The sequence below is a fragment of the Astyanax mexicanus genome, chromosome 7, assembly GCF_023375975.1.
Source record: "Astyanax mexicanus isolate ESR-SI-001 chromosome 7, AstMex3_surface, whole genome shotgun sequence".
NCBI classification, from domain to species: Eukaryota; Metazoa; Chordata; class Actinopteri; order Characiformes; family Acestrorhamphidae; genus Astyanax; species Astyanax mexicanus.
This window is the reverse complement of record NC_064414.1, coordinates 12975357-12996552: the sequence shown is the minus strand read 5'-3', so window position 1 is coordinate 12996552 and position 21196 is coordinate 12975357. Positions and strand designations below refer to the sequence as shown.

General features: G+C 36.9%; 1 protein-coding gene across 1 annotated transcript in view; it reads left to right on the top strand.

The window, feature by feature from the left end:
• itga9 (integrin, alpha 9) overlaps positions 1–21196 on the top strand; it is a 137820-nt gene that overhangs the window by 64798 nt on the left and 51826 nt on the right. Inside the window, exons 13-15 of the mRNA XM_007237268.4 lie at positions 987–1032; positions 1165–1319; positions 4014–4174. Coding sequence (XP_007237330.3) covers positions 987–1032; positions 1165–1319; positions 4014–4174 — 362 coding nt within the window. The remainder of the gene's footprint in view (positions 1–986; positions 1033–1164; positions 1320–4013; positions 4175–21196) is intronic.

Sequence of the window (21196 nt, the reverse complement as noted above, 5' to 3'; positions counted from 1 at the left end):
CAGCCTGCCTCGTGATGCTGTGGCGGTCAGGCATTTTGTTTACAGCATTCCACAGTGGACACTCGGACTTAACTAGGAGACTAGGAAAGAAATAATAATAGAATAATGTAGAATATACTGCGTCCTTCACACCCTGAGGAACATTTTATTCTCTCTCAGGTTTTAATCAGAGATCAGCTCTGTCACAGAGTTGACTTTTTGCTTTTACTAAAAAAATGCTTAGGAGAAACAGCATTAGACAGAAATGAGACAGGAGATACTTCTATGGTTAACTGAGTCAAAATCAACTGGGGTTCTTAACCAAACACAGGTATCAAACCTACAACCTTCTCATCAACAACCCAGTGCTCTAACCACTGAGCCACCACTGGTCTAAAGCTGGTTATCACTCAGACTGCATATGAGTGAAAGATCTTAAGTAAACACATTCAATCAACTTAATCAACACAAAAAACTTTTTTTCAATCAGTTTTATCTTTTATTCTTCAATCTTTTATTTATCAAACAGAAATAATTTTGCATAGTAAAAAAAATCAGATTGCGGAAATTACACCTGAAGTGTTGGAACAGTTTTACCTACTAAAACTTCAGTGTAATATATAGTGTGTCACATCAAAACTATAACGCCTCTTAGTCTTTTTATAAGGAATAGTTGAATTCATATTGAAACTCCTGTCTTTAGTAAATTGTTGTGTTATTATTGTAGCAAATCTGAGCACAATGTAAAACTTCATTGAGATATTTACTAAACTTAGGAGGAGATATGTGAGATTACTGAGCTCTTCATATCAGATGAGACACATTTGAGTGCAGGAGGTGATTTATACTAAAGTCTCTTTTGTCTTTCTATCTGATCTCATTGTTCTCTAGGAGAAACTTTTTAATTCACTTTTTTCACAGCACTCTGGTGATAGATAGGCTTTAGGGTGCTGTTCTTCAAGCGAGATGTGTTTCTAACCTGAATAATGTCTCTGTTTTCAACACAGACGTGACAATCGGTGCGTTTATGGCAGACAGTGTGGTTTTATTAAGGTGAGAAACGTTCTGCTAATCCAGCATGTGCTAACGCTCGCACCAAAGTAAATACCTTCCCATTACAAATAGTCCAGTATACGTCCACCCACTCATACCTTTCTCTCCTCTTCTCCTCGGCTGCGTGAACAGGTCCAGACCAGTAATCACAGTGGACGTCTCCATCTTCCTGCCAGCCTCTATAAACATCACTGTGCCTCAGTGTCACGAGGGTCCTCAGCACCTCAACTGCTTCCATGTCACTGTGTGTATGAGCTTCCACGGAAAACATGTGCCGGGACAGATCGGTGAGGAATCTTTCATTTCATTTCCAGTCATCAAAAACCTTTGTGTTTAATTTAAGGGCTAACACCTGAAAAATAACCAGCCTTATTAAATAAGTTATTAACATTATTAGCTATGTACTGACTTATTGTTTTTGTGTCATAAAATCAAACAATATACATTTTACTTGATTTAACTTTATTTAACAACCTATCATTAACATTAACATATTTGACCAGTTGTCACATAAGCTTTTACATATTTTTGAGTGGTGTAATGATTAATTGTTTTTTAATAATGTATATTTAAATGTATATGAAAGAGTCAGTGTAAGACTGGCAAAAATAAATGTATTTGAAATTTATTAATCATGTGAAAAAATAATTGTAATAATCACAACAATATTCTGCAATTAATCACTCTCCATAGTCTTCTCCATAAGACTAAAATAATGTATTTTCTGAAATCTATAGTAAGCAATGCTGTGTTATATCGCAAAAAAATGCTAATGCATCACCACTGACACATGTTAATTTGCATTAAATTTTCCTGATTAATGTCATGTGTTAATGTGTTAACAACGGCAGCACAGATTTTTTCTTTCTTTCTTTACCCTGATAATCCAAAAATGTGCTCATTAATGTTTAGAAGCAACCAAGTTCATCCAAACTGTTTAAATAGTTCAAATCATGGGATAGTTAAGTTCTAAAAGAAAAATCTCAGTTTACTTTTATTCATTTAATTTCTTTCATTTTAATCAATTTTGCCGCTGTATCACTGGTTTATTCTGAACAGTTCTAAACTTTATTTATAGATAAAGAACACCCCCATTTTCCCTATTAATATTTGCCATGTACACTCTTCAGGTCTAGTGAAAAACCTGAAATGGTACAAAAGTTAGCAGTAAGTTAGCACAACACACTCTGATAGGTGAGGTTCAGTAATAAAGTCATTAATTAGATGATAAAATAAAAAGCAGGTTGTCTGAATCATGCAGCACTACTACTGGACTATTAAACAATATGGGTGTTCTAAAACTTTTGACTGATAGTCTATGTTTTGTTCAATTTTATTCAGAAACGCCAAAAGGCACAGTTAGCTGATTATTACGCTGGAGCTAACCTCACTGAGGGAAAGTTAAAACGCTGTTCTTGCTCTCAGTTAATTTCAGTAGTAATGCATGTCTGTGTGTTGAGTTAAAGCTGGAAACATGGTGTTAAATCTCTAGTGAAACACAGTCTGGACTGTACAGGAGTGGGCCTGAACTGCAGGAAGTTGGTGTTGTAATTGATCACTCAGTAGACATGATCTTGGGGGGTGCAGGATATGTAAACTGTGTGTTCTGTAATTGGTCAGTCCTGGACGTGGAAAGAGAAAGGGCTGCTCTGTTTGGCTGCTTGGCAGCAGCACTGGAAAGTGCAGCAGAGCTCCTCCCCGGGTAAGACTCGCCCGGGCGAAACCTCGCCTGTGTCAGAGTGAGGTCATGCTTCATCACAGCTGGACCACGGCAGACACTCACTCAGCTCCAGGAGACAGGGTGTGTGTGAGTGTGTGTGTGTGTGCGTGAGTGTGTGTGTGTGTGTGTGTGTGTGTGTGTGAGTGTGTTATACATGTGGAACAAAACAGTACAGGTGATTTAACATACTGGCAGACACAGAGCTTTCTGTTTTGTGTGTGTGTGTGTGTGTGTGTGTGTGTGTGTCAATAATATAAAATCTAAAACATATTCTGCTTTGTTTAAAACTTTATTATTAATAAATAATTGCAAATGTTTTTTTTCATAGTTTGGATGACTTTAGTATTACTCTACAGCATAGGTGCAAATTATAAAAAAAAAAAAAAACTGAATTAAAGGTGTGTCCAAACTTTTGACTGGTACTGTGTGTGAATAAGGAATGTAGACCTAATAATGTAAAAAAAAATGTATTTATTTTTTAAAAAGTCATTTTGTTCTTTGTTAGTATGTCTGCTTGGATGTTGTATATAATAAATATTATATTTATTATAATATTATATTCAATATTTTGGTACATCCTCAAAAAATTCCAAATGTACCCTAGATTATATATTACTCCAATATTGGAAACACATTGGGGATTATTAGTATCATGTGTGTTGGCTTTTTTGACTTGTGAAGAAATCTTGTAAAATGTTCTGTGTTTTATTTTATTGCGATACTTATTGTGGAACATTATGATTTTTAGGCAGTATTGTTTAGGCTGGGTGTATGTGTCGAGTCCTGTCTGAAGCTTTAATACAGAAAAAACACTGTGAGACTAATAAAGGGAAGTGTGTCTTAGTAACGGCTTGTTTCAGTCAGTATCCAGCACAGAAAGGGTGTGCCCCCCGCAACCATCACCCTCCAACAATACTCATACGTGACCTCATGCCTATCAGCACTGTTTTCTTTTTAAACAGCTTTTTCCGAAACGCCGTCACCATTTTCCCAAACTACCAGGAAACGAATGAAAAACACGACCTCAGTCATGGCTGCCGTCCCAGGATTTAAAAAATGTGATGTTTTGTGTCATTTCCATGACGATCAGTGTGGGAACACCGCATTTAATGTAGTATTTTAGAGGAGGAAGGAATGCATTACACTGAAATGTCTGGTGTAGAGCAGGCCTTTACTTTTTATTAAATATCTGAAACAGAGTACAGGGTTCAGTGTGTATAGACAGCTCATTGATAATGTGGTCAACTCTCTGTTTCCACAGAATTGCTGTACAATTTAACAGCTGATGCAGATAAACGACACAAAGGCCTGCCGTCCCGAGTCTATTTCACTAACGGTGGAGAACAGACTGGCGTTGTGAGTCAGCTTTTCAGTCTCAGCGTCCATCGCCAGGCTTGCCATGAGCACACAGCCCACGTACGAGTAAGTGCTTTTCAGATCGTTTATAAGATGTTTCTGCTTTTTTGAACCCTCAGTACTTATAAATATCCTAAATGCCAGTGAGGGTGATATGAGCCTTCCAGTATATTATACCAAAAGAAATATTAACCTTTTTATTAATTTATTTATTTATTTATAAATGTCACTCTCCCAAGGATTATATGAAGACTCTAGGGGTCAGGACATATTGTGCTGAACTTTAGTTCACTCTGAGCTCAAAATGTAACTCAGAAATTTCATTAAGCATTATTTATTATTGTAATTTATTATTAGAACTTGTTTCAGAAGGTCTTCCTTGATGTCTAGTCAGAATCCCTGCATTTATCTAATGTGCTTTAACTGCTATACTATTTCATCACAGTGTGCTACTCTTGGGGTTATGAAGTTATTCTGTCTATAAGCTAGACATCAACTGTGCTTTAGGTTGCTTTCAGTGAGTGCAGCACCTGTGTTTTTCGTTGCTAAGATAGCAATACACCAGAAATTTACCTGAACACACCTCATTTCAAAACCACCACGCCCATCTGTGCAGATATTTATTCACAAACACATTTGCTATTTAAACAATACAGGGAGAAAGTGTGAAAATAGACAGTTTGCGGGGTGTAAGATAGCAAAGAGCATTGCGACACTCCTTGCTCAAGGCCCTGTGGGCAGCATCCTGTGTCCATTGATGAAGGACTAGAGGATGACCAATACTGTAAACTGTGCAGCAGCAGATTCAGAGCTTTACTTTATCTATAGGGTGAAGCAGCTGTAGGTAGGAGTGTGTAATAGAGTGGAGGACAGTGAGAGATTAAACACAGTGTTTAAAAACTCCAGCAGCACTGCTGTATCTGATCCATTCATACCAGCACAACACACACTAACTCTTTTTGTTCTTTTTTTTGCTAATTTTAAAGGTTTATGCAGGAGTTTTTCTTAAATCCTGCTGTGACTCATAAGTGATAAGTGATGGATGTTACTGGGATGGTTGATGTTGTTTGCTGTACATTTTGAATTCCAGTATCTGAAGCAAAGTTACATTGTGATAATTGCAGAATGAATGTAGCAGCATATGAACAGTCTCCTATAGGCCGTACTGTATGTCAGGCTGTGTTTTGATACTGTGAGAGTTTATGTAATGCTTGTTTATGTGTTTTTTGTTGGCTGGTCAGCAGTGTTTGAAGTGTGTGTAAGGCCGGTGTCTGTGGTTATGAGGTGGCTGGACTTTGCTTAGTCTGGTCAGGCTAGACGAGGTTATTGCTGGGTTTAGATTACAGTGTTTATTGTGTGAGGTGTATACATGTGTAATAGGGGTGTCCTCCCCTCACACAGACAGTACTTACCTACAGTACTGCTGCGGCCTCGTGGGCAGAGTTTTAGACAGCACTCTGCTCTAAACCACCATGCTGAAATATCAGATATGCTGGAAGAGCTCTTAACTGGGTAACACAAATGATTTAACTGGAAACTTTACTGTGTTAAAGTTTGGCTGCAACCTCCTTTCGAAATTCATTCATTCATTTATCTTTGGATAAATAAGCTTTTTTTTAGCAATATTTTAGGACATGAACATGACTTTCTTTTGTTTACTACTGCCGAGTTCAGAAGGTATATAACTTTTTTTTATTTATGCATTAAATATTGCTTTCTTTCTCTTTGTCTCTCTCTCACACACACACACACACACACACACAGCTCCTGGCATGTTTCCTTTCCAAGTTGTCAGATGTGGAATATGGAGCTAGCATTCATTTCATCTATTAAAGATCTTCATTGTTTTTGCCTCCCTCCTAAAATACTACACTAAAAAATATTTATTGGCTTAACTTAACTCAGTCAAGTCCAAATTACAGGTGCAAACAATTTTTAGTTTGTTCGACTTAACTGTATCAGCTAAATGTAAATTTAAATTGTATTTAAATTAAATTTTGGTTCTTAGTTGTTACAGTATGTTGGTTTGGTATTACAAAGCTTACTCTTATACTGCCCTAATGCTATGCTGTCAGTAGTTGTTCAAAAATATGCTGAATATGTTGAGAATACCTATAAACATATATATCTTTAGCCTACAATGTTTAAATACAAAACTGTTGAGTTAGTTAAACCATTAACCATTAACAAATCTCAATTAAGTTATATAAACTTAACTGATTTAAGTTTTTGTCTCGCTTTGACTTTTATTAAAATTGAGCCAATTAATTTTTTTTCAGTGTTGATTTATGTAAAACATGATGAACACAAGTTAATTGTTTTAGTTGATCTTAAATGATCAGCAGAACACATTTCATAGAACCTAAATGAGGAACTAACAAAACAAAGTTAATTTTTAAGTTGGTGACACTCATAATAAATATAAAAAATGAATGATCTGAACTAAAGATTTCTAGTTTGCACAACTGGCTGTTTTTTTTATTAAAACATAAAGGTTTGAGTTGGCCTCAAAAATTTAGTGCAGTAAGTTGCCTTGAACTTTTTTCATTTATTCAAGTGTACTAGTTCTGTTCAGTTGACACCACTACTACTTTTACCATCTATCTGATAAATATGCCGACCCACTGCTAACAAAATAAACGCTCTTCTGTAACTCACTGCCTCCAGCTCTTTATAAACGGCAGGGTGTTTTTGCAGCGTATGACTGGCAGGAAGGTTCAAAAGAGCCTAAATCCCTATCATGAGCCTCAATTCACCATCACTCATGAGGGCCAACTCTGCCTGGCCAGTCCCATCATTTATCTGGCTGTTACGGACCGCTCACATGAACAGGCCTCACATTCGCCAGTCCAATAATGCTAATGGAAACCAGCTGGAGCTATGCAGAATTTGGGGGGGGGGGGCGCCACACACACACTTACACACACACACACACACTTACTGTTTTTTCCAAGTGAAAACACTGAACTCTACTGTGATGAGTAACGTGGATTATGCACCCCTGTGCTCACTCATTTAAAAAAAAAAAAACTGTTCTTGGTCCAAACCTTTGCTGTATTATCGAAGGAGATTTAAGAACAGGGAGGAGTATACCTCGGTCTTTTTTAATTTGCTGTGGTAATGTGGAGTTTGACAGTGAAGTTGGTAACACTTTACAATAAGTTTACATTAATTAGTACAACAAAATGTCTCACCTAATTATAAATTAATTCTAGTTAAGATATTATTAATCATTACAAAATGTTTAACTCTCCCATTTTATCAGTAATAGACAGTATTTCTAATGTAACATATTGAGGGCACTAGAATTCAGTAATGTTTAATAATGTTTTAATTAGTGTCAGTTAATAATCAGTTGAGGAATTATTTAACCTTTTAACAATATCTATTATTGTCATAAGTACTGTTGATGGGTGTACCCTTATGTATCCTTGTCAAGAGTTACTTAGGAGTCTGTATAAGTCTGTATACTGTGGTGTGAAAAAGTATTCAAAGTGCTTGCTTTTTTGTCATACTAACATTTTTCAGATTATCAAAAAAAACTTTAATATCAGACAAATATAACCTGAGTAAATATAAATAGCACAAATTAAAGGATAATTTTATTTATTAAAGGAATCATTAAAGGAAACAATCTAAACTAATCTAGTCCGGTGTAAAAGTGAAGTTTTTGCCCCCTAAAGCTAATAACTTAGTTGTGCTACTCTTGGCAGCAACAACTGCAGTCAAGCTTTACTGATAACTGGCAACGAGTCTTTCACATCTCTATGGAGGAATTTTATTCCACTCTTCTTTACAGAATTGTTTTAATTCAGACACACTGGAGGATTTTTGAACACAACATGTTTAAGGTCATTCTGCAGCATCTCAAACAGACTTTAACTAGGACACTCCTAAACCTTCATTTAGTTTTTTTTGTTTTGTTTTTTAAGCCATTTAAAGGTGAACTTGTTTGTGTGATTTGGATCATTGTCCTGCTGCAGAACCCAAATACACCTGAGCTTGAGGTCATGAACAGATGGGCAGATATTGTCCTTCAGGATTGTGTGATAAACAGCAGAATTCCTGGTTCCATCCATTGCAGCACTGTGTCCAGGCAGGATCATCATCATAATTGTAATGTTAAGAATAGGAGGTATTATATAACATTTTTAAGTTGATCATTCGAAAGTGCTGAAACATAACATTTTGGATATTATTGCTTAATGAATTTGCAATATTGACACATAACACTCCATCATGGAATTTGTGAGGGAAGTTTTGAGTAGTGTTGAAGTGTTAAAGTGAAATGTTAAAGTAGTGGAATTTCAGTATCAGGTTTCTGCCATCTCCTGAAATATCTAACCATTTTAAACTACTGGAAACATTTCAGAAGTGTTATTCATCATTTCTAGTCAACATTCTAATAGCTGCACTTGTTTTGCTGAACTTACACAGCTGGGTGTTAAAATGACAAATGTTAAAAGAGACATCAACACCCAAACTGAGGAAGCCAGGCGCAGATCAGCGTTTCCTGTGTTTCCTGTATTTACCACCAACGGTGTCTTCCTGTTTCCCTCAGAGAATCAAAATTAATGATAATTCACACTTAGTAATTCACGCTCTCACAAAGTTACTGTATCTCAGTTGAGTAACTTAATTAATGCAGCACCATATTACCCTAAACAACTTCCCTATTGGTTCCTGGCATCATTTATTTGCATAATGGGTGTGTCCCCATGACTTACTCGCCATGAGTGTGTAGTCTTGTCCACCAGGGCTACTTTACCTCGGGTACTTTATTATGTTTTTGATGGTGTTTGATTGCATAACTACAGTGTTGCTAGCATTGTATGTACTTTGCAGTTTTTATTTATATTATTATTTCTTAAATTATATTTCCTCTTTGTTTTGAATAAAAAAAAAAAAAAAACAAGGGAAGGCTGTCCTTTTCACCAAGATTACCCAATTACTGCACTGGATTAGGGCCAGATTTAGCACTGGTTCTGGTACGGATCCTGAGCTGACCCAGATATATTGTAATGATGATTTTTGCAAATATGGACCAGTTTTGAGTCTATTATTGTTATATCATCTATTAAAAAACAGTTATCTTGACAGGTCTAGTTATAGAGCAGTGCTCTGCGAATTAAAATAGACAATAATTTCCAACATTTGTTGCAAAGAGTTGACTGTGTGACGCATACAGATTGTGATATGTTTTGTGTATTGCTTGGGACAGGTTCTTCATATATAATATATTTTTGCTATATCACTGACCCAGTCTACCAGCCCTTTGTTTATAGATCCCAGTACGCAGTGTACACTCTTCATATACTGAGCACTGTTATAAATGTATACATCCAGCACAGTTTGAAGTGTAAAGTGTGTTTGGAGGCATTACTGCTGACTTCTATTAAAACAGAAACACCTCACTGACCCACATTCATCAGTGTACACAGAGCCACCCCTGTGATGCTATTCACAGACCTGAGCAGTGCGGGCTGCTGGCCGCATGCCTGCTTTATGTTTGCCCCTTTTACAGTTCTGCACAACGCTGCAATTCCCCCGATGCCATTCCGCTGGTTTCATTTACCCCAGGCCAAGAAAGCTGATACAATGAATCCACATAGCAGGAGGCTAATCATATCCACGTGTCCCCTATTAAACATGCCTGCCACTCCAGCATGTATTTATAAAACACTGCAACGGAAAAATATTTTAAAAAGCACACGCGTACCCAGAATAAATACAGTGGAAAAATGAAACAGATCCTGTAGCTCAAAAAGAGCACGTGTAGTACAGAACGGGCACATGGAGTTCCAGGCGAATGTTCTGTCATCATGGATCACTCCCAGAGGCATTAATGATGTAAGTCAACTTTAGGGAGAGGAGTTGTGTTTGGCTGAGGGATAGCACTGTTCCTTCAGGAAATACACTCCTTAACTGGTGTTCACTATGTAGTGAACACTTTCTTTAAGTAATAGTATATTAGTGCTGTTATGCAAAAACATGTATCAACAGAAGAGCAATTTGTACTGCAGAATTTTAATGATCCTTAATCAGGAAATGTTTTCACATGTTATAAAAGAGTCCAGTTGGCAAAAGTTAAGGTTTTTTTTCTGTGACAGTGATGACTAGTTTACAGGCCAGCTGTTATGTTTTTCATCAACTGCATTTCCTGTAGACATGACAAAGCACATTTAAAGAAAAGGAACTATTTCAAATTGTCAGAGGACATGATCTGTCCAGTATGATAACACACTGTGATCTCAGTAGTGTTTTTTCACCTGCTTCCTCCTACATGATGTTGGTACAGTACAGTCAGTGTAGTGATTAACTTAACTGAACCAAAGCTAGATGATAACTTGAATCAATTAAGTTTATTCAACTCAACTGAGTTCTCTTCACACAACAATAGCTTAATTAACTCAACAGCTTTTTTCAAGTTCTGTCATCCTATACAACATACCTGTATAATATATACACACATGCATTTTCAGCATATTTAGCAAATTTCTATAAAGCCATCAATACTGACATCTAATACTAGAGCAGTATAATACTGCAGCTCCATACATACTGCCAACATACTGTAACAACTAAGAACACAGAATAAAGCTGACTTGCTCTTACAATCTTCAACACTGAGGTCTGGCAACCACCACAAATATTACACTAATGCATGGCTAGGATAAGGTAGCTTTGGGCAACAGACAACACAAAGATGATAGGTAAGGGAGAGGCCACACCCAATATGCAAATATATGGTGCCAGAAGCATTATGGGAAAGCTGTATGAACCTACACTAATGAAAAAGCATTGACACGTGTAGTATAACTAAAGGTTGGTTGAAATCACATTTTTTTTTGTTTTATTGGCTCATTTTTAAGTTTTCAGGTTGAAGTTCTCTGAACTCAGTTTTATTGAGTTGTTCTGGCCGGTAAATTCACTCAACTTATAACTAATATTAGTTCTCCTGACTAAAACACAAAATCACTTTCTGCCTGGCCAAAAAAAAAGTAGATACGACCCTCCAATTAGATAATTACTGCATGGGCAATTATCTTTCAACTGGCAACAAGTTATATAACCCCAACCAGTGCAATTAGTTGCTTCTTATTTTTTAAACAACATGTTATAAGAGAAATCCCATGCTTGTAAAAAATGTCAGTCTGTTTGAGAAGGGTCAAATCATTGGCATGCGTCAAGCAGAGAAAACATCTAAGGAGTTTGGAAAAACTACCAAAATCATTATTAATAACTGGAAGGATAGTGGGGACCCATTGTCTTAGAGGAAGAAATGTGGCTGGAGAAAAGTTCTGAATGATGGTGATCGGCAATCACTTAAATGTTTGGTGAAATCAAATAAAAGAAAAACACTGTAGAACTGAGGGCTATGTTTAATAGTGACAGTAAGAGCATTTCCACATGCACAATGCAAAGGGAACTCAATGAATTGGGACTGAACAGCTGTGTAGCCTTAAGAAAACCACTGATCAATGAGGCTAACTGTAAAAAAGCTTCAATTTGCTAGGCAGAGTAAAGATTGGACTCTGGAGCAATAGAAGAAGGTCATGTGGTCTGATGAGTCCAGATTTACCCTCTTCCAGAGTGATGGAGCATCAGGGTAAGAAGAGCCTGTAGGATTAAGTCCTATGATGTGGGGTTGATGCTGCAGTTGTTCAGATCTAGGTTCAGCAACAGTATGTGCTGAAAAAATGATGTTAGATGACTACCTGAATATACTGAATATAGACCAGTTTATTCTATCAATGGAGTCCAGATCTTAACCTCAGTGAGAATCTTTGGGATGTGCTGGAGAAGACTTTGTGCAGTGGTCAGACTCTACCCTCATCAATGCTGGAAGATCTTGGTGAAAAATGAATGCAACACTGAATTTAAATAAATCTTGTGACACTGCAGAAGCTTATTAAAACAATGCCACAGTGAATGTGTGCTGCAATCAAAGATAAAGACAATTGAACCAAATATTAGAGTGTGTGACACACGTGCACACACACAGCAAATTAAAGATTGTGACTAGGTTAAAGCTAAGCACTGTTGTGGAAACAATAGCAGAGTAACAGTTTCCTGTTTTTGCAAATGTTTGATCTCACCAGCTTCCACAATCCTTATCTTCTGTGTGGGAAATGTCTCCAGATTAAGCAGTTAACCTTTGACCATTCTGATGCATGTGAACCTTAAACAGACCCAGATTATCTCAGTTTTGAATAAAGATGACTGATAGGAAAGATGAGAGGCAAAGTAATTTTGAATTATTTATCATTATTAAGGTACGAAAGACAGAAGCTCAGGTCAGGAAAACTGCTCACCTAGTGAGCCAGTGCTTAACGTGTATTTAGACATGTGATAATGTTAATTTACAAAATGTGTGATGTTACAAAGAGTGGGATGCTTGTGCATAAGTGATATGTGAGGAAAATAGTGATATTACTGAATGCTGCACCCCTACAGTGATTTATTCTGGTGTTTCTCTGATGCTGTGGGAGTCATTTCACTGGTATGTTTTTTTTGTCTGCTTCTGTTTTCAGAGAAAAGGGTCACTACAAATCACTTCAAAGTTATTCTGACTTATTACCTCTATCTTATGCTTTTAATTCAGTCTATCCACAGGGCATTCTAATCAGAATTGTAGAATTATAGTATGCAGTTGCCTATAGGAAATTTTGAGCTGACAGATTTCTCCACCATCATTAGTGTACTTCGGTTACTCATAACATCTCAGTAACATCAGTAACTGAACTGCTAAAGGTTCATGTTTGGTCTTGCATTGGACTGATTTGTACCTATGTAGAAGTAGATGCATGTATTTATAAATTACTCACTATTTTTATATCACTTGCATTAAATTAAAATTCATAGGGAATTTTTCAAGGATGCTTCTATAAAATATTTAATGTCAAATCTTTAGAAATTACTAGAAATATATTTTCTCTTATTTTTTGCTTACTTATAGACTATTAAAATTAAATTCATCATTTTAAAACAAGTCCACTGTGTAAATTGACATCATTCATCTTCACTATTAGGAATTCCTGTTTTTACTTAATACTGTAAGTTTTTAATGAATTTCTTCGACTTTTGACAACTAAAACATTAACATTCAGCTTTCCCATTGGCTACTGGCACCATCTATTTGCATAACAGGCGCATCCTCATATCACTGACACTCAATATTTATGTTTGGATGTTTTAGCTACTTTTTATCAGGTTTACATGAATGATTTAAGATTGAAGCCTTATATAACACAAATATGTTTTATTTGAAACATAATTCAAATAAAAACAAATTTGTTCAAGTGCAGAAACAAACATTAATAACTTGTATTGAATAACTTCAATTAAAATTGTTTAGAGAAGGTAATCCAGGGGAAATGACTACATGTTGATGGTGAGTTTGAGTGACAAGAGGACACGCCCAGTATGCAGATGTACCAGGAGCCAGGTTTATAGTAAAAGGAACATAATTGTCAGTGCCGCATGGATTTTTATATGTACCATTCAGAAAAGGTATGTTTTTGTACCAGTGACCGTTATGTGTAAGAGATACAACTGTGTTCCCTAGGGTATACAATCTTTCCTCTTAAGGTAAAGACAGTCTGGGTACACATTTGTGCCAATAGGTAAAAGTTCTGAAGGGGTTCTACTACACTGACAAGTGATTGTACCATTTGGTTCAGATTGGTTCCATGTTCCTGAAGTACGCACACACTCCAACAATATATACAGCCACAAATCATAAATAAGTGATATAATTGTGTTTTTACTCTATTTTACACAGTATATCAAGCTCTTTTATTGCAAAGTTAAGAAAACAACAGTGTTGATCATTTAACCGTGACTAAATACAAATAATCCTTTGCATGAAGTAAGTTTTATTATTTATCGTTGTGAGAGATTAGGCACTCACAGATCATACACAGACGTCACTGATATTAATATTATAATACAGCAGCTATGATTATATTAATGGGTTTTATGTAAGAGTGTGACAAATCGTATCAAAATTTCTTTCCCAAGACGTCCAAGAAACTAGGAAATTCATCACTCAGCTAGAAAAATTCTTATATTTGTTTTTGTTTAGAATAAATCACCAAAAAATAAACAAGCTCCAGCATGGAAAAGGCTTTTCCCTTTGCGTTGGAGTTTACATGAAGCATGTGATGGAAACATATGTTAGATAAAGATCAATATACTGCCCTGCCTTTTACACAGGATGTAGTAGAATAAATAAAGGACAGATTAATAATGTACTCTGAGTGCAGGACCTTCTGCTGTTTTTGTAATCACACCAGTTTATTACTTAGGAAATGTGTCTAATTTGTTTAAACAACAAATGCTGTGTATATATTTTTTTGTACCGGAATTGATCTTACGTTAGGTTTACTGAGTGCAGCACAGAAGTGCAGTTGAGCACTGTGATGTGCAGAACAACAGGAAAGTGTAAATAGGGGGTTTAAGCTTGGAGAAACTGTGGCCTTCACAGCATCTCCTTTTTCACCCTTTTCCTTAAACTCACCCACAGTTCCTACACAGCAAAAACTCATGTGAACTCAACTTCCAAGATTCAAAAAGAAAGAGTTTTGTGTGATGTAGTCAGAATTGTTAACTCTTAAAGAGCCACTAAACCCTAAACCATATCTATTTTTTTTTCATTAATAGCTGAAATGTGTTGCTTTGAAGTAATAAAACATACCGCTCCTGCTTAACGTTTTATAAACCTTTCCTAACCTTTAAAAAAAAAATGACTGTGGTAATTTCCACCTCTGCAGCACCCTCACAGGTTCAGGTGAGAATGATGATACTCACAATATGCAGATCAATCAATCAATAATACCGCCCCCCTGCTGATGTCCAACAATTTGCACCTCACTACTAGCTGCTGCTGCAGCTCAGCCAATCAGATCTCTCTCCTGTCCTGCCTCTAAACCCATACATCACCCAATGCCTCTCGCAAAATACCCCTTCCATTTTTTTGCCTTTTTTTTAAAGCTGAGGGTGGAGTCAGCAAAAAAAGGGGTTTAGTGCCCCTTTAAAATGAGCTAAATTATAAACTCCCAGAAGAGTGTTACTTTAACTCTGTTTTACGTACAGTTTGTTTGTTATTAACATTCTGTAACTATTTTGAGTTAGGTGAACATTTGTGGCCACATATGCACTCAAACAGAGATATTTAATTAGAATCAACTACCTGAGTTTAGTCTGATGCCACAGACCACTTCTTTTCTATTGGCTTCTGACACCACCTGTTTGCATACTAGGTGTGACAGTTTGTGACAGTCACTATCAGTGTGTAGTGTTTCCCCCAGGTTACTTTACTTGTAGAGCTAATGTTACGATCAGCGTATTTTTCACATTGTAAGGTGCACTTAAAGTTATAAACTTTTCCCAAAAGTAGTCAGTGTGCCTAGTGTATGATTTTTACCAGTCAGATTGTAAGAAGCAGTAAAGCTGCTTGTTCCTGTTGCATTTTTGTTTTTTTCTATATTTTGGTTCTCTTGCACTGAGATTTAAACAGGATAAGCAATAGCTGCTAACTGTGCTAAGTGATAGCTCTTTTGCTGTTCAGAGGTGAGTATATCAGACTGCAGCCTGCTCTTACTCCGGCTAGCACTGCTGGAGCAGCATTAGCATAACTCTCTAACTGCGCTAAGCACTAGTTAGCTCTTTTGGCATTCAGAGGTAAGTATTTTCCGTGTTAAAACAAACTATGTGGGAGGAACCACTAGCTAATATCGCCCTGGCTTACCGGAACACTCAGTTTTCCTCAGTGTAGCCCTGTCTGGTTAGCCTTAGTGGAATCTGGAATCTAAGCTTACCGTAAATAAACAGAAGCACTTTATTCACCCACATTAACAGGTTTCAGGAGAGAAATCTGTGTAGATTAACACCCAGCATTTATTAGGCTTTGAAAATAATGTGCCCCATAATCTAATGCTCCTTATGTATGAAAATAAACAAGAAAATAGACATTTATTGATCGTGAACCCTTTAATATGGTGCTCCTTATTGTGCTAAAAATACAGTAACTGTTTGGTATTGATGTTGTAAAATGTAGGAGCAAGCATTATGTTTCAACTGTTAACTTTCTGTAGGTTGTATGCTTTATTGTTCACTCTATAGCATTTTCTTTCTCCTTGTATTTTTTTTATTGTTTCAAATCTATATTTAACTAATTAAAAGAAGACTGAATGCAAATGTATTGTATTTTCCTGAGTATACAATTAAAAGTGCAAAGCAATTGATTTAACAAACATAATTAATTAAACAAGGTTCCAAAGGTTTAAGTCTAATTGACTTCAGCTTTCAGTAAACTTAAGTTAAGTAAATTCAGCGTATCCAGGCTTACAGAGCAGGGAGCTTTTTGAAAGGCAGAATTAGCTGTGTGTAGATGTAAAACGTAAATGTTTATTGAAAAGTGATTTAAGGAACCAAATGTTGTTCTCAACATTCTCAGTAATGCTGCTGTAGAAGAATCCTGTTTAACAGCCTCAGAGTGAGTTTTGGCCTCACCTGCTGATTGAAGCCATGAGCCCCCAGCCTCCCTCCCTCCCTTCCTCCCTCCTTTACTAAGCCTTAGCCAAGACTGCTTCCATAAAAGGTTCTGGTCCCAGTTCCCCCTCCTCACATGTGTTTTTTCTACTGGGAATGCGTTGGCGGAGTATAGTACGAGCTTCTTTGGGCGAGTTGAAGAAGTTAACCACCACACTCGTCAGAGAGTACAGAGCGAGCTGTTAGGGGAGTGGGGGCAGTAGGTCGGAATCTGGAGAATGGGGAGCAGGAGTGGAGGATTTTGTTGACCGGTATAATTGAGCTCCCCTCATTTTCACCCAACTTGACGTGACCCACCTGCTCTCTGAGCGAGTACAACTGTGGGTTATTTTTATTAGTACAGGCACTTCAAGGAACATAGCCTATCACGGGAAAGTGCTAATTGTATGATGGTCAAGAGTGAAATTATTTGAACACTTTCAGTCACAAGCTTTAGATCTTTTGTTCTGTATGGCCCAAACAAGCTGCTTTTTTATTTTATCATATTAGCAATTACCGAATTACTGCACTCCACCTGTCAGACTTCTAATTCTTCACTTCAGTGCTAGAACTGAGCTTAAGGCATTACGGTGTGAGTCAGCCAGTCATCTGTAATTTCTCTAAAGAAAAGAATCTTTAATAGTTTTAATAATTTTAATAGTTACATTTAAAAAAGAGTTATCTGTGTTTCTGTATCTTTTATAGTTATTATGATGAAAGTTTAAATGTTCTGTGTTTAGTGCTTAGGTTATTTCCATTGCTACTGACCAGCTGTAAATTGTTAACCAATGACTTCTAAAAGCACCCACTCCCTTACTTTTACAATATACATATTATATTATACTCTACTTTTTGTACCATTTATGTTCACTGGGTTTTGTAGGTTTTTCACTGGATCTGAAGATCTTAAATGGTAAAAGCATTGATTTTTTCATAATTCTCCCCAATCAAAAGCAGAACACTGCTGGATGCCCAAATTAGTGCCAAAGCATTTTTGTGCGTTGGAGAATTTTCCAGGCAATCTTGTGTGTTTGTTTAAGAGCTCAGAAGTTGTGTGTTTCTTGGCCCAGAGATTCACTAAGTATTTGTTGAATGCTTTGTTCTCACTGTAGCAACAGATCTCTTTTGGCTCGTGAGAAAAGGTTTAAATTTGTTGACAGAGTTCTTCAGTGCTGAATGAGTTATGTTTTTTTTTTGTTTTTTTTGGAAAAATGTTTTATGTATGCCATTTTACACCAGATGTTTGGTTGGCAGCTTTATTTATAAAAGTGTAGTTGACTAAAGAAAATTGAGAAATTGGAGTCTATTAACAAAATGTGTACTATTCCGGAAATGTAATATAGTATATGTACATATAGGAAATTGTCATATAATATTTGTATATATATCCAACTATATACGAACATTTAAAATTGGAATCATTTTATATATTGACATGTGCTAAAACATACACAAATTATTTTTAAACGTATGCTACATACATGGGCGTGGTAGTGGGGGGAAAAGTGGACCTGACCACCCAGGGCCCGAGTAGAGAGAGGGGCCCATGAAAATTTTTGCTCACGTTCCTTGTGTACTGGTATGGATAGGGGCCCACTGTCACTGAGAGTGTACAGGGCCCCGAATTTGCTGCTACGCCCCTGGCTACATATACATCTTTTTATATACCAATACATTCAAAAAAGCATTCCTACTGAAGAACATGCTTCTTCCAAAAAGACCTTCATTACACGTCATGCATAAATACAGGGGTTGGACAATGAAACTGAAAAGGTTTCATAGCTAAATTGAAGCAGCCTGGTGCCCAATCTTCATTAATTGCACATTGCACCAGTAAGAGCAGAGTGTGAATATTGCAATTCACACAACATTATGCATGACATACCAGAGTTCAAAAGAGGACAAAATGTTGGTGCACGTCCTGCTGGAGCATCTGTGACCAAGACAGCAAGTCTTTGTGATGTATCAAGAGCCACGGTATCCAGGGTAATGTCAGCAAAACCACCAAGAAGGACCAACCACATCCAACAGGATTAACTGTGGACGCTGTAAGAGGAAGCTGTCTGAAAGGAATGTTCGGTTGCTAATCCAAAAAACAACTCAATAACATTACAACAGTAAATTCAACAATAACTACAGCGGAAAGCTTCAGGGAGAGACTGCAATGCATTATGGATCTAGAACTCCACCCACTGCTGTATATATTCTGTTATATGTCTTATAAGTATTTATAATGTCATGTATTCACCTATACTCATTTTATGAGTAATTCATATATGTTATGAAAATTATATCAACATGTATCCAGAGAATTGGTGTATGTGATAATACATCACTCTTGATATAGTGATGTATGTGTGTGCGTTACATCTAAAGACCTTTGGAGAGAGAGTGTGTGTGTGTGTGTGTGTGTGTGTGTGTGTGTGTGTGTGTGTGTGTGTGTGTGTGTGTGTGTGTGTGTGTGTGTGTGTGACGATCGGAAGTAGGAAAGTATTACACATGTGGTGCAGTTAAAGAGAGCAGATGAAGGACACACTCCCATGGTTTGGCTGCCAGTGGAATGATCAGCCTGTTTTCATGTTTAATATCTCTGTCGTATGCAGACTGTGTGTTCTTACCCCGCTGACTCTGAGCTGGACTGTTCCTGACCCTGTTCCCATGGGAAAAATGACAGCAGTCCTCTCAGAGCGGTAAAAGCTGTGAATTTGGCCTGTAGCAGTGCGAGGCTTATTCTGGACTTAACAGCCAACTTTTCAAGAGATTTAAGTTTGATTTGTTTGGAAAAGAGAACAATTTCTGTACACAAGCTAATGGCTGAGGAATGAGCGCCTGCGTTTGATCATGACTTTTCAGGTTCACTCAGAGATGTTGGAGAGCAATCTGACGAATAGGCCGGCACACTGTCCATGCCTGGCACCTCCTCTAAGCCAAAAATGCGTATAGGATTACCTGATGGACTGGACTGATGCCCACTTTGTTAGACACAGTCAAAGAATCTGTGCACTGTAGATAATACTTTACTGCTATGGTATTAGAGCTATATAAAACCAGTTAATGTAAATTGTAAATCTGCTGACAAGCGTAGATTTATGCATATAGTTTATTATGTGTTACCTCTATAAACCTGCTACAGGCACCCTTATGAAATAGCCAGAGTTTACGAAAGAGAAAATCTAAATCTGTGCTTAAATAAATCAGTTTGAGATGTGTTTACACTACAGCAAAGCTTTAAGAGAAAAGAGTAAGTAAGTAGGTAAGAAGAAGAATTTTAAATTACCACATTTACATTCTTCTTAGTAACCCTATACAGTGCCTGGAGGAGATAGCAGGTTCTGCTGTATACTGTGTTTAAGCTATATAAGGATGTGTGTATAAACAGCCACATGTGGGCTAGTTTAGGTCACACTCATTTATCCTTTGGACCATTTAGCTGTTGTCACATATATTGACATGACAAAACTCATGGAACACCAGTATGTGAATTGATTATAAAGTATTACTTTAGATGATGGCCTCCGATGTCCACACATTATCTTGTAAGTGAAATTAAATACTGGTCAGTATGCTCATAGCAAGGCCATTTGAATTATGAGGTAGAGGTTGTGGGCACTAGATTAATGAGATATTGAAATTATTATTTTTTTATAATTGTATCAAATTTTCAATTTTCTCTCCAATTTGGAAGGACTACCCCTATCACTAATATGGGTAGCACAGTGGCTTAGTGGTTAGCACCTCCACCTCCCACCATGCGTGTAGTTTCCATGTTCTTAGTACACTACATTATCTTGGTGTGGGTGTGAATGAATGTGAACGTGAATGTGTGTATTACTGTATACTCAGATATGTATTGAATTTTGGTGGGTCAATTCTTCAGCACCTGATGCAGTCCTCCAGGTGGGCAGTAGTTTCTGGTTGAGAGTATGCTGTGCCCAATTGGCTGCTGCTTGTCACTGATTTGCGTGTGTGGATGTAAGCTTGTGAGTGCAAAAGGAGATTGCAAAGCATCCTTGGGTATCAAAAAAAAAAAAGAAAAAGAGCCTTATAAATGTTCCTTCATTCATTCACTAGCCCCATCACTAGGAGGGTGTAGACTATTAGCACACACTTCCTAGCACATGTCAAGTCAGACTCCGCCTCTTTTATGACTGCCACTAATGCAGCATTATTGAATAGGATATGTAGCACACGGTATGTTTGTGTTTTGTTTTACAACAGAGTTAATCTAAATCTTGCTGTAATCAATAAAATTATCACCAACATTGTTGTGTGGCAATAAAAAGAATCAATCAATCAATCAATTAAAATAAGCAATTTGCTAAATCCACCTCCATCAACCCAACCCAACATTTATACTCTATATATCCATAAAATCTCTTGTTTTTCTGGCAAAATTCCTCTAACATACATTATAACATTTTCCCATCACAGTGTTGGTGTGGGGGTCACACTGCTTACTCCTGGATAAGGTCTATTCTTAAGCTGTAAGAAAACACTTTTGAAGAGAAATCCTAGCGTACAAACGTCATTTCAAAGCTCATATTGTGAGCTGCT